This window comes from Cervus elaphus, chromosome 8, assembly GCF_910594005.1.
Source record: "Cervus elaphus chromosome 8, mCerEla1.1, whole genome shotgun sequence".
Lineage (NCBI taxonomy): Eukaryota > Metazoa > Chordata > Mammalia > Artiodactyla > Cervidae > Cervus > Cervus elaphus.
Genome location: NC_057822.1, coordinates 28,788,394 through 28,802,398, shown reverse-complemented (window position 1 = coordinate 28,802,398; position 14,005 = coordinate 28,788,394). Strand labels below are relative to the sequence as shown.

The 14,005-nt window shown below is 53.8% G+C and overlaps 1 protein-coding gene across 9 annotated transcripts in view; it reads right to left on the bottom strand.

Annotated features, from left to right (window-relative positions):
* TNS1 (tensin 1) overlaps positions 1–14,005 on the bottom strand; it is a 207,940-nt gene that overhangs the window by 116,408 nt on the left and 77,527 nt on the right. For all 9 annotated transcript variants that reach the window (XR_006342392.1, XM_043910093.1, XM_043910091.1 and 6 more), the window contains one exon: positions 2,270–2,311. Coding sequence is in view for 1 of the 9 variants with exons in the window: in XM_043910093.1 (XP_043766028.1) it covers positions 2,270–2,311 (42 nt within the window). In the remaining 8 variants the exon portion in view is untranslated. The remainder of the gene's footprint in view (positions 1–2,269; positions 2,312–14,005) is intronic.

Genomic DNA, 14,005 nt, shown 5'->3' with positions numbered 1-14,005 from the left:
TGCCCTCCTCCAGGGGATCTTCCAGACCCAGGGTTTGAACCCACATCTCTTTGTATCTCCTGCCCTGGCAGATGGGTTCTTTATCACAAGCGCCACCTGGGAAGCTCATCCCTTCTGGTATCTAACTGCAATTCTTCCAGTCAGAAAGCCAACCTATTCCCTTCGGTTCCAATCCCTGACCCCTCCTCATGTAAACAAAGCTCACGAGACTCCCGGAGGTCAAGCATCTGGCTCCTGACTGGAGAGCCCTAGACCCCAGGGCCCCCCAGCTATCCTCGACCAGCCAAGAACATTCTGTTCCCAGCAGCCAAGTAGCAGTCGGGTTGAAATGCTGAGACGTGGGCTCCTTCCTCTCCACCCCTCCCTGCCTGCCCTCCACGGCATCCTTCCGCAATCCCAGAGAGAGTTCTCGCTGGCAGTTCCAAACCAGGCCTGCACTCTGGCCTCATCCCCACAGTATTCAACCCCTAAGCCCTGCTGTTGTCAGATGACCTTTGACTGAGCTCTGTGCAAAGAATACTCCACATCTGGAGACACACAGCTGGGCAGAGGTGAGGCCCAAAAGCATTTGAGCCCAGTGAGTTTAGGAAGGAGGGGCCGATGCGAGGAAAGGATATGGAATGCCTGACCTCTGGGAGTCTTGTGAGCTTTGTTTATGTGAGGAGGGGTCACAGGTTGGAACAGAAGGGAACAGGCTGGCATTCCAGCTGGAGGAACTGAAGTTAGATACCAGAAGGGACTCCTGCCTGAGCCAGGTTGTGGAATGTTCCAGTATCCAGGCCGAGCCAAGTCATGGCTGGGCCTAGACCAGGAGGGCAGAGGGCAGTGACTCTGCTCTGCATCCAAGAGACATCTAAGAGTCATAATCACTTCTGCATACCTTTTTTTTCTTTTTTTGCATGCTTTATTTCATTCCACCAATGACCCTGAATAGAGAGGGGAAGGATGGGAGGCGGATATGTATCAGAACTGAGAAGGCCTTTGGAGCATCGAGTGCAGCCCCCTTCTTTGACAAAAAGGGAAACTGAGGTCCAGAAAGAGGGCAGGACTGGCCCACTGTTACACAGCACTTGGGTGTCAGAAGAGAAAAGACCAGGAAACCCGAGTGAGATGCCAGCATCCAGGCTGAGCAAGTCATGTGCAGACACCTCCAACTGCCTGGGTCCCCTGGGCCCTTGCCTACTCCCCAAGACTCCCACCCACATCAGTGTCACCACAGGCACCTCTATACCCATCAGTGGGAGGGAGCCCAGTTGGGCCTCCATCACAAACTCCAGTCACAAACAAGTGCACACCTGTGTGTGTGTGTGGAGAGGCAGGGCCCTCCCTCTCCAGTCCCCAGGGCCCCCGCCTGTCTCCTGTGCTGGGCTGGGGAGCAGGAGGGAGCTCTGAAGGGTAAGAAGACAGAGAGACGGCAGGGAGGGAAACATTCCAAATCAGCCCAGCTGGGATGGGTCTGGAGCAGGCCCCTCTCCCCAGCCCATAACTCACAGGAGTCCTGCCCCATCCACACTTTTCTGGAAGCCTGACTGGAGGAAAGAGGGAGCACTGCGGGAGTCTGGGACATGGAGAGAAGGCAGAAAAGCAGAGTCAGCCAAAGAGCCTGGAGATGGAGCAGGCCGCCTGAATGTGACTAATTTCCCAGGTACCTGGACTCTGTGGGTCATGCCATCCATCTCCCCACCTCCAGCCAAAGGGGACCTGACCAGGGACCAGGCAGGTCAAAGGAGATGCCATCCCCCTGTTCTGTAAGCCCCAAGACAACAGGCACCTGACCAGGCCTAGAGACAGGCGAGATGCCCTTTTATGGGCTTTTCCAAGGACTTAAGTCTCAAGATTGAAATAAGAGGCCCCGAGTCTCATGAAGTCACGAAGGGACCTCATGACTCATTTCCTCCAAGTTGGGCTTCAGCTTCAGGACATGGCCCCTTCTTCCTCATTACCTAATGGCCTAGCACCCGTGGGGGCTACCAGGATGCTTGGGGGCTTCCCCAGTGGCTCAGCAGTAACGAATCTGCCTACAATGCAGAACACATGTGAGACGTGAGTTGGATCCCTGGGTCTGGAAGATCCCCTGGAGAAGGGAATGGCAACCCACTCCGGTATTCTTGCCTGGGAAATCCCGTGGACAGGGGAGCCTGGAGGGCTACAGTCCATGGGGTCGCAAAGACTGAGCGACTGAGCATGCACAGAGGCAAAGTAAGCTGCACCAGGAGCTGAGGAAAGAGAGGAGGGTGGGCTGGCGGGGCAGGAATGGACTGTCACTCACCACCAGTTCATGGCTGGATGGAGGAATGCAGGGGGCAGCCACCTGTGGGAGGAACAGAGAAAGGGCAAGGTTAGCATCTTTCATCCCCAAAGAAACCCAGGGCCTCCTAAGATCATTTTGCTCCCCCACCAGCCTGTGCTAGACACCCCTCCCTTCAGTTCACAAACATTGACACCCTCCAGGAGGAGAGTTCATTGGAAAACTGTGTAGCAACACATGAAAATGCCTAGGCAACAGTGCTCAGATGCAGAGGCCAAAATGAAATGGACACATTCTTAAAATTCTGTAAAAAGAAATATGCAGAAAGACCGGAGGTCAAATCACCAGGGTTAAGGTAATAAGAATAAGGTGTTTTGTTGTTTTTTTTTTTCTTTTGTGTTATGTTCTAAATTTTCTGCAATATGGTAAGATTTGTTTTTGTTTTTGTTTTTTTTAAAACCATGTTTAAGACCTCTAGGAAGGAAAAGTCACCTCCTCCATTCTCCCAAATGCCAAGGTGTCTCACTCAAAGGTCAGAGCTGCAGAGGGCTGGCCAAGCTTCCCACACCATGTGGGGAAATGGCCTGGGGAAGGGCCTGTCGGCTCTTCCAAAAGAAACCAGCCACTCTGCTAATACATGTGAAAGGTCTTGAGGGTGCAAACACTCTCCGAGGGTGAGCTATTATTTTGTCATCATCCTCATCTTCTCCTCTGATGAGGGAGGGGGTGGCCCCATGGCCTCGAGTCAAAGGGAGATGGGCGGAGAGAGGGGGCTGGATTGCTCCCTACCCTGAGATAACACTCCCTCCCCAGGGGCCCGGCAGCCAAACCACTACCCTGACAATTAGCAGAGGCCTTTATCAGAGACGTGGTGTGTTCCTTTTTTTCTAGCCAGGACACGTTTTTCTTGGAGCTCATACCTCAACCTTGGCTCCAATTCCTGACCTGAACACCATGCAGGGGCCCACAGAGGGGACAGAGGGGGAAGCTCTCCCCACCTCCCCCAGCCCCAGGCATGAGGATGTCTGGACATAAGCCATGGATCACCAAAGAGCAGGTGGCTACCTTCTCCAACAGTGGGTGATCCAGCCCCCCACTCTATAACAGCAGTGACAGCCCCCAGCCCCAGTCGGAGCTGGCTGTTCATAGAGGCATCACCCTCAGCTGAGTCCTTCTGTCCCCTGACCCTATTTTATCATCTGACCAGCTCCAGGGACCACCTGGCTTGACATGTCAGCTCAGAAGGTGTCCCTACTTATGGAACCATGTGCCCAGGCTCTGGAAGAGGTGGAGGGGCTGGGAGTTGGCATCCCTGCGTTCTTGACCCCGTCATGCTGCAGGCTCCCTGCCAACTCATTCTCCAGCAAAGTGACCTGAGTTGAGTCTCAGTACCTATCACCCTTGGAGGAGAGCATGGCAACCCACTGCAGTATTCATGCTGGGAGAATTCCATGGACAGAGGAGCCTGGTGAGTTATCATTCATAAGTTTCACAAAGAGTCAGACATGACTGAAGCGACTTCACACAGCACACACACCTACCACCCTGTACTGGACATTGCTCTAGGACTTGGGAGAATCATATATGAAGCCAAAACAAGGAACAATAACTATATTGAATGTGTACTATCAATATATAGCAGGCATTATTATCAATACCTTGAAAGTGTTAGTCACCCAGTCATGTCCGACTCTTTGCAACCCAATGGACTGTAGATCACCTGGTTCCTCTGACCATGGGGATTCTCCATGCAAGGATATTGGAGTGGATTGTCATGTCGTCCTCCAGGGGATCTTCCCAACCCAGGGATCAAACCCAGGTCTCCTGCATTGCAGGCAGATTCTTTACCATCCGGGCCACCAGGGCCATTATCACCATTATCAGTGTCTTACCCACATTAACCCATGTAATCCTTTCAACAACAGTAAGGTAGGTACTATCATACCTCCAGATGAGGTACAGGGGGCACAGAGAAATTAAACAACTTTCCCAAGGTCACACAGCTGATCAGTGACCCAGGGTGGGGTGGAGGATGCCAGGAAAACAGGACAGAAGGGCAGGGAAGTCTGGAGGTGGCTGCAGCCTTCAGGATGCCCTGCTCATCAGACAAGGTCTCAGTCACTGCTGTCCCCTAGGCACCTTCAGAGCAGGAGTCCAGCATCTAGCAGTGACCTCCTCCCTGTCTCCTTCCACCCCCAGCCCCAAATCCCACTCTGAGGCTTGTAGGTTTCAACCTCCTGGGGCCAGGCCCTCCTGTCCCACTCCTCCTAACACCCATGGGCCCTCAGGCCCGAGTGGGAGTGGGCCAACCCACAGATCAGCACCCTGCTCTGCTCCTTCTCTCGGAGCTAGAGCTGGAACAGGGCTGAGACCCTAAATGTGGAATCAGCTGCAAGAGGAGAGGATGCTGCCGGCTAGTGCCACGGCCTCCCAGCCACAGGCAGGTCCCATCCACCACCGCTGTCTTCCCCTGCAGTACCCGAGAGTGCGTGTCTGGTCTCCATTGGGGACTGGGGGTTAGGGAAGTGAGGGGGGTTACGGACACATACTGAGGCAAAGGCAGGACGGACAGGTGTCCTCTGAGACAAGAGGGAGAGCCTCTTCTCTAGGACCACCCTAAGGTACTAGTCACTCAATCGTGTCCGACTCCCTGCCACCCCCTGGACTGTAGCCCACCAGGCTCCTATGTCCATGGGATTCTCCAGGCAAGGATACGGGAGTGGGTTGCCATTCCCTTCTCCAAGTACCACCCTGAAGCAATGGGGAACCACGGAACCTGACCCCAGGTCCCATCCTTGTCCTCTCTGAGGACTTAGATCTGCACTGTGGACCCCCAGTTTGCGGGCCTGATGCCGGGGTGCCCCTTCATGGCCTGCTGCCCCCCAGGGCCTCCTCCACCCACCACCCACAGCCGCACATTCCAGGCCAGCCCGCCAGCCAGCCCACTAACTTTGTTGTGTGTTTCAATGTTTCTTGTCTCTCGATTTTTTTTTTTTTTAAAGCAGAGAAATGTTTCCTTAAAAGGCTCTCTCCTTCCCTCCGGCACCCTGGCTCCTGGCCACCCCCTCAGGAGCCTGGAATGTGCCAGCGAGGGCCAGAGCCCCTTGCCACTCTGGCCCGGGCCCTGCGGCCCCATACTCCTGGTGTCCGCAGCAACGACTCCCACTGCCTCTGGGGACCCCAGCTAGGAGCCCTCCCTCTGCAAAGAGCGCAGACACGGGGGTGCCGGTCATTTGTCTCCCCAGGGCTGGCAGGACAGGATTCCAGGTCTCAGGCCCGGGAATTCGGCCTCAGGTAAGCCTCCTCCCCGAGTCTCCCTCCACGATCCTTCCTCACACAGACGGTATGAGCCGGTGGGCCTGAGGCTCACAGCCTTTCCATTCTGAAAACTGTAGCAATACTAAAAGTAGCAGCAGCAGCAAATACTCCCATCAAACTTGCTACTGGCCAGGCACTCTGCTTTGTACCTGGCGTGAGTTAACTCACTCCATTCCCACAACCCTGAGCATCCCATTTTGTGGCTGAGAAGACCAAGGCACAGAGGTCAATCAAGTGTCCAACAGAGAAGGAAGGACGCAAGCCCAACCGTCTGGCTGTAGACAAGGACGTGGCCTGGCCCTCTCTGCCGTGCCGTGCCGACTCTCCTGTAAAGACGAGTTTCCCCAGAGCCCTACACAATGACAGCAGGAACAGAAAGTTATGGGATGTACCTGTGTGTCTGTTGCTGTCCTAAGCCCTTTCTCTGGACTCATTTGATCCTAATAAAAACGCAGACTTTGGACACAGTAGGGAAGGAGAGGGTGGGACGAACTGAGACAGTAGCGTTGACATAGATACACTGTCATGTGTAAAATAGAGAGCCAGTGGGAAGCTGCTATATGGGCACAGAGCGCTCAACCTGTGCTCTGAAATGACCTAGAGGGGTGGGATGGGGTGGGAGGCTCAGGAGGGAAGGGACATATGTGTCCTTGTGGCTGATTCATGTTGTTGTATGGCAGAGGCCAACACAATATTGCAAAGCAATGATCCTCCAATTTTAAAAAGTTTCTTTAAAGTTCACAGGGGAAAAGGTGCATGAGTTATCCTGTTTTACCCCCATTTCACAGATGCAGAAACTAAGGCACAGCAAGGGTAACGACTTGCCCAAGGCCACTGCAGCAGAACGGTGCAGCTCTGGAGGTAGAAAGGCAAGAATGCTGCCAGGATGTGCGCGTTACCAGGCTCCATAGCCTGGCACTGGGGCCAAAGCCTGGCATTCAACAGCCCTCCACCCACTAATATTTTCTGAACTTCAGAAGTCCCTGGGAACAGTGCCAACAACAGGACACAGCCTAGGAGACTCCCCCCAGGACAGGAGAGTCCTGAGAGCAGGCAGCCCAGTCAGGGGGCGCCCTGCACAACCCGTCCCCTGGCCTGTTCCCCAGTGTCTCTCTGTGTCCATCCCCCTTGTCCAGGACCCAAAGCCACACCCAAGGGGTGGGCTCCTCTCAGTCCTCGGGACACACTTAGCTCTCTTCTTCCTCAGGGCCTCTGAGTATGCAGTTTCCTTGCCCAGATGTTCTTAGCCCAGCTGCCTGCACAGCTGGGTCTTTCCTATTCTTCTGGCTTTGGCTTAAATGCTACCACCCTAGAGAGAAGCCCTCCCTGACTCCCTTAAGCTACACACACACACACACACACACACACACACACAGCTATCCTCTCTCCTGAATTCCTCTCTCTCCTTCACAGTCCTAAATACAATGTGTAATTATAGATGTGTTTATTTCCTTGTCTATAATTTGTTACTCAATAGAGAAATCAGGTGCCCTAAAGGAAAGGAGTATGCCTTGTTCATCATGCTAGTCCCAGCACACAGAGGCACACACGAAAGATTTATGGAAAGATGAAAGCGGCTCAAGGCCCAAGGACAGGAGGCACTAGTCACCACTACTAGCGATAGGATCACTGCCATCTGTTAGGCCCCTACTCAAGGGAGCTAATTCTACCATATGCCTGTGTTGTCTCTGAGACCCTCCAATTCTGCAGAGTCGGTATTACTGCTCCCATTTTACAGATGAAGAAATCGAGGCTTGAAGAGATCATAACAGAGTCAACCAGCCGGAAGGGGAGAGTTGTAGGTGAAAACCCAGGCACCCGCCTCCCATTGCCCCCATTACCTCACTACCTGATGAGTGGCAGGACCTCATCCCCAAATGGGTGACACTCCCATCCTCAAGTCTGAGGATTGGTTACATGACATCCCAGCCTTTCACGGGTCCCCACACCCATGTCCACCTGGTCCCCAGGGCTGGAGGACAGCCCAGCCAAACTAGAACCACTTGAGTCTGGGGATTGAGCATTTTATATAATCCTGGGCAGAAAAAAGATCTCTCCCATATCTTGCTAGCCTCCCACACACACACACTTTAATTACGGTAAAATGCACATAACATAAAATTTACCATTTTAACTAGTTTAAGTCAGTGGCATTGTATATTAACAATGCTGTATAATCATCTCCACTATCCATTTCCAGAACATTTTCATTATTCCAAACCCATCAAACAATAATTCCCCATTCCCCCCATCCCAGTAACCTCTCATCTACTTTCTGTCTCTATGAACTTGCCTATTCTAGGTACCTCATATAAGAGGAATCATACAATATTTGTATTTTTGTCTGGATTATTTCACTAAATATTATAAGCTGAAGTATCCCTCCAAATTCTTAGGTTGAAGTCCAAACCCCCAGCCCCTCACAATATGACTGTATGTAGAGATGGGGCCTTTAAATGTGTGTATTAGTTGCTCGGTCGTGTCTGACTCTTTGCAACCCCATGGACTGTAGCCTGTCCATGGGAATCTCCAGGCAAGAACACTGGAGTTGGTAGCCATTCCTTTCTCCAGGGTATCTTCCCGATCCAGAGATCAAACCCACATTTCCTGTGTTGCAGGCAGGCTCTTAACCGTCTGAGCCACCAGGGAAGCCCCAGGGGTGATTAAGTTAAGGTGAGGCCATTAAGGTGGGCCCTAATCCAATATGACTGGTGTCCTTACAAGAAAAGATCAAGACCCACAGAGAGTCACTAGGGGTACATGCACAAAGGGAGGACCACTGTAGACACAAGGAGAAGGTGGCTGTCTACAAGCCAAGGAGGGCCTCAGCAGAAACCATACCTGCCGGCACCTTGATCTTGACCTCCAGCCTCCAGACTGTGAAAAAATAAATTTCTGTTGTTTAAACCACTGAGTTCGTGGGTCTTCCCTGGTGGTCCAGTGGCTAAGACTCCATGCTCCCAATGCAGGAGGCCTGGGTAAGATTACTGGTCAGGGAATTAGATGCTACATGCCACAACTGAGAGTTTGCATGCTGCATGTTGCAACAAGATTGAAAATCTTGTGTGTCGCAACTAAGACCCGGGACAGCCAAATAAATAAATAAACCACTGAGTGTGTGATATTTTGTTATGCCAGACCCAACAAACTAACATACTCTGCATAATGCTTTCAAGACTTTCTCAGGTCGCAGCATGTATCAGAGTTGCATTCTTCTTTGAGGCTGAATACTACTCCATCATATGACTATACCACATTGTGTTTACCCGTCCATCCATCAGTAGACACTTGGGTTGCTTCCAGAGAAGTTCTTGCTGACACCTACTGCACATGCCTCCCCCAGCAACTCCAGGCACCCACCTGGAATGACACCCACCCCTCTTCATGACCCCCCTGAAGTAGGTTCTTAGCATCCTCGTCTTACAGCTCAGGCAGTTCAACAATTCTGTGAGATCCAAGATGGCACATCTATCAAGTGACAGTGTCAGGACTGACACCAGGTCAGACTGCCTGCAATACCTGCCTTTCCCAGCAAGCCATACTGCCCCGCGGCCAGATGAGGCCCACACTATGGCAGAGAGCTGGGGCTGTGAGAACACAGAGAAAGCTGGAGGGAAATGGGGGGTTACCCAGGCATACTCCATGGAAGAGGGGGCACCTGAGCCAGGCCTCAGTAACACATTGCTTTTGTTTGTCTCCTGTGTGGTTCCCCCTGTGAGCCCCAGGAGGGCAGGAAGCCCACGGGTCATTTTCCTCGAGAAGCTCTGGGATTCTGCTCAGAACCTGGAGCTTACGAGGTCTATGGGTAGTTTTTGAAGGTGGCGAAGGGGAAAGGGCATTTCAGATAGAAATAACCACACAAACAAGGCATGGAGGTAGGAATGCTTCCCACATCAAAAGAAGCCCCTTGGGCTGGGACTCAGGATGGGGGAAGGGAAGGAAGAGATGGCGCTGGAAGGCATGTAGAAGGAGATGAGGCAGACGCCTGAAAGTCTCCCTCCAGGCTGGATAATGGGAGACTCTGAAGGCCCAGGAGAGGAGTTAAGACTTTCAGCTGCCGGCACCGGGGAGCCACTGAAGATGCCTGAGTAGGAGAGGGACCAGGGGAGGTGAAGGATGGGGAGCTTAATGCAAGCAGGAGATGTTCAGTAACACTAAGAATAATGGCGGGAGGGGGAAAGATGGGGAGGAGCCCTGAAGTCTAGAGACAAGGGGCCATCACATTGCAGGTCTCCTGCATTGCAGGCAGATTCTTTACCAGCTGAGCCACAAGGGAAGCCCAAGAATACTGGAGTGGGTAGCCTTCTGCAGGAGATTTTCCCAACCTAGGGATCGAACCCAGGTCTCCAGCATTGCAGGCAGATTCTTTACCAGCTGAGTCACAAGGGAAGCCCAAGAATACTGGAGTGGGTAGCCTATCCCTTCTCCAGCGGATCTTCCCGACCCAGGAATCAAACCGGGGTCTCCTGCATTGCAGGTGGATTCTTTACCAACTAAGCTATCAGGGAAGCCCTAAGGGGCCCTCAGGTACCTGAAACTCTACAGGCCCCCATCCTCACCTCATGTTAACATATGCCCCCTCCAGACTCTACTACTCTCCTCCACCCAGAGCATGGAGGGCACAGCCACCTTCCTGCATTCCAGAGCTGGGGATCCCGCCCTCAGCTCTGCCTGCTGCTCATCCTCTGGGCCCCACTCAAGGAACCTGTGGTGGCCAGGAATCAGCCATCCTCCCAGACTTGGTCACTGAGGTGATACCAAGGAGTCAAGAATAATGCAGACTATGATCCTGGAGGGACCCAGCCCACGCACCCCGCGTCTGAGGACATGATCAGATGACCTCCGTGTGTGGAGAGCCCAGCACCTCCAAGTTCACATTACGAATCCCCGCGGGGCTCTATAAAGCCCAGCCAGCCCCTGCCAGCCAGACCAAGGCAGGCTGGGAGCCCCCGCCAACTAGACCAGGGCTTGGCTTGGAAACCAGGCGAGGGGTGAGTGTAGACACTCACAGTCAGACAGCTACACGGGGCCCAGCCATGGGAGTAGGGGATGGGCACTGGGCAAGTACAAGGCCCGAGGGTGCAAAGGGCAGCACCCCAGGGCAGCTCGAAGACACTGGCCTCCCAGCCTGAACCTCGAGCCTGAAGCTCTGGGCCGGGGGGTTCCTGAGAAGGAGGGGGCCCCTGCCCTGGCTCCATTTCCTCCCCAGGCCTGTGCCTCCCCTCCAGGCCACCCATCCTCACCAGAGCTTGCTCTCAACCTGCTCTGCTGTTTCCTTCCCTTATATAGAGTTCTGCTCACGACCGGGAAAGGAACTGCGTCAAGTTCCTGGAGGCAAGAAGGGGCCTGTTCCCAGGGACACCTCGAGGTGAGGGGGCGGGGGGGGGGGGCCGTGCCCCTTCAGGGCCAGAGTCCCCTTCAGGGCCAGGGAGCCAGCCGGGGACAGGGAGGGGGCCTGAGCCTTTCTCCAAGCCCAGAAGTCTCCAACTTAGAAGCCAAGCAGACAAGACACACTGGCAACCCAGAGAGCTGACTCCAGTCACTGCCCCCAGAGTTCTAGGCCCATCCCCTCCCCAAATCCTCCTGGGCCAGGCTCCTCTTGGACCACTGACCCAGTCATTCTCCCCCACCAAGCTCCAGCAGCTCCCCTGAACCCCAAGCCTTCCTCTTATCCTGGGAGCCTTTTCTCAGGCCCCACTCACTGGCCGCCCCAGCCCCTGCCGGCAGCCAAGTCCTGTTGCACGCTCAAGAAGGGCCCTCCAGAAAGGGAAGTTTCTAGCCACACCCACACACAGCAGCCCTGACCTGCACAGCCCAACCCCATACAAGGGGAGGGCCGGGTGTGCCAGACCCTCTTGAGCCTGCTGGAATGTGATATTTCAGAGCAGACACTTCCCCAGAAGGTCGTGGCAGCAGCAAAGCAGGTGAGGTGGGTCTGGCACTGAGCGCCAGCCAGTCCCCTTCAGAGTCTGTCCGGAGGATGGCATAAGATAGCACCCAGATCTCTGGATGCCGAACTGGTGGCAGAACATCTTTTCTGATGATCTGCCTCCTCTGAGACCCAAGTCAGGACCCCAAGTGCCCATCTCAGGGGCCACACTGGCCCACACCCAAAATCAGTGACCCTGGAGGGCCGAGTTGCATACCAGGCCAGACTTCTCGTGAGCAAACCCTTGTGAGCAAGAAAGTTAGAGAAGCTGAGTTCAACAGACAGGTACCAAGCATCTCCTACGTGCCAGGTCCTGGGAGCACAAGAGGGGAGCCACAGGCCCAGGAGAGGCCTGGCAATGACAAGGGTGGGGCGTGCAGGGGCAAGAGGGCAGAGCTGGGCCCAGGACTCGACACGGGTCAGCCTCCTGGGCTCACAGCCCTGTCCCCATTCTGCCTCCTCCTGGCTCCCTCACTGCCATTGACGTCCACCCCACTCCCCGACCACCTAAGGTTGTTAAACCAAAAACCTGAGGGTCAGCTGGATTCTTCCTACACCCCCCCTCCCCGCCAAGCCTGGCCAATTCCTCCACCAGAGTATCCTTCCAAGCCACTCCCTCACCCCTAGCCTCTTTAAATCATGGAGATTCTTACAAAAGCCTCCTGGCATCAGCCTCCTTGCCCTCAGCCCAGCCCTCTAAGCCTCTCTCCACTCAGCAGCCACGGAACTGTTCCTACAAGGCACAGCCGGTCATGCCACTCCTGCCTGAAGTCCTTGCACGGCTCCCAGCTCCACGGGATAAAGTCCAGATGCCCTAATATGGTCCTCACAGCCCTTCGGGACCTGGCTGTGTCTCTCTTTCCAGTCCCACTTCTCACCTCTCCGCCTCGAAGCCCTTGCTCCAGCCAGAGAATACAACTTTCAAGTTTGTTTGTTTGTTTTCCCATATGGTACACTGTGAGGTAGGGGTTATCAGCCCTTTTTACAGAGCAGGAAACAAGGCTCTGAGAGGTCACAGCCTTGGCCTGCAGTAGGTAATGGAACCAGAGTTCCAACCTGGTGGCACCCCATGACTTGGCTCTGCCCAGGACCACAGCACTTTGCCACAAATCAGGGGTCACAGGTAAGAGTTTCATGGGGGACATGTCTTCTAAGGCAGGTGGCCTGGGAAGATGTCAGAGTCAAGAGGAGGGTGGGGGCAGAACAGGAGACCAAAGTGAAAGGAGACTCTGAGCTGGGGTTCTGAGCAGAGTAGGGAGGTTACCAAGAACATTCCAAGGGGATGTAAGAAGACAGAGGAGAAACCGGCCACCACTGAGGGGCCCAGCCCGGAGCACTCAGAGGACGCAGGGCCTCTGTTATATAAGTGGAGGCCCTCAACAAGGAGTCTGACAGGCAGACTCCAAGGTCACCTTCTCCTAAGACCTAAAGAGCAGGGAAAACCCCAGCTCTTCTTTCCCACCTGGAGAACAGCCTTTTGTTCTGGAGCAGGGGGGTGGAGGACGTGACCTCCAGCACAGAAAACATTGTGTCTAGGAAGTTCCTAGAAGAATCTGGTGAAGGAAAGGACTGTGGTCTGTGGTCAAAGTTCTAGTGGAACCGGGGACAGGGAGGAGGTGATGGGCACACAAGCAAGGCAGTGCACTTCTTCACCAACAGTAACAGGGGTCCTCGGTGCCACGTTCCCAGCTTCAGAGCCAGAGAGGAATAAGAATGGCCTGACCAGGGAGGGGAACTTGTGGCCCAGTGGAGGAGACAGGCATGCAAACAGAGAACTACAAACGAGCCCAAGAACTGCTGTAATGGAGGTATAAGAGGGCTATTATTTCACTGGGATTCAAGTCCATCTGGTTTTCCAGAAATTACACCCAGAGAGAGACTGCCCACCCTACCCCCTTACTCTCCATGAGAATTTCTGTCCCTGATGAAAACTTGAAGGATCAAAGTCTTTGACCCTAAGCTGTGCTAAAACAGTGAGGAAAGAAGGATGCGTGGGAGAAAAAAAAATGTATTAATAAGAGCAAGGGGGAAACCCAAGAAGCCAGAGGGGTCAGGACCTGCCAAGGAGCATGAAAGGGGCCCCAGCAGAAGAGGCTGGGGCAGGGGTGGAGGAGAGGATGGGCTGAGCCAGGCCCCAAACTGAGAATTCCAAGGCTGGGGGTCATCCTCAAACCTGCAGAGACAAGAGAGGTTCCCTGTGCCTTCCTAAACTCAGCCACAGTCAGCTCTCAGGACAACAGGACAACAGCTTGCAGGCTTCAGGCCCTTCCACATCTTCAGGAGGCTTTGCAAACCAGAGGTGCGCATGGCTCTGTTTCCTAATCTCAAAGATATCACTGACTGTCTGGGGTAGCATCAACTGGACAATAGCTTTTGAGGAGGGAAGGCTACCCGAAAATGTACACTTTCAATCATAAGATGCATTCCAAGTTCAAAAGCATTAAACAGAATGTAGGAGGGAAAAAAAGACATCTCAGATTTGAAGAAATGGCCCAAAGCTTTTTTGGTTC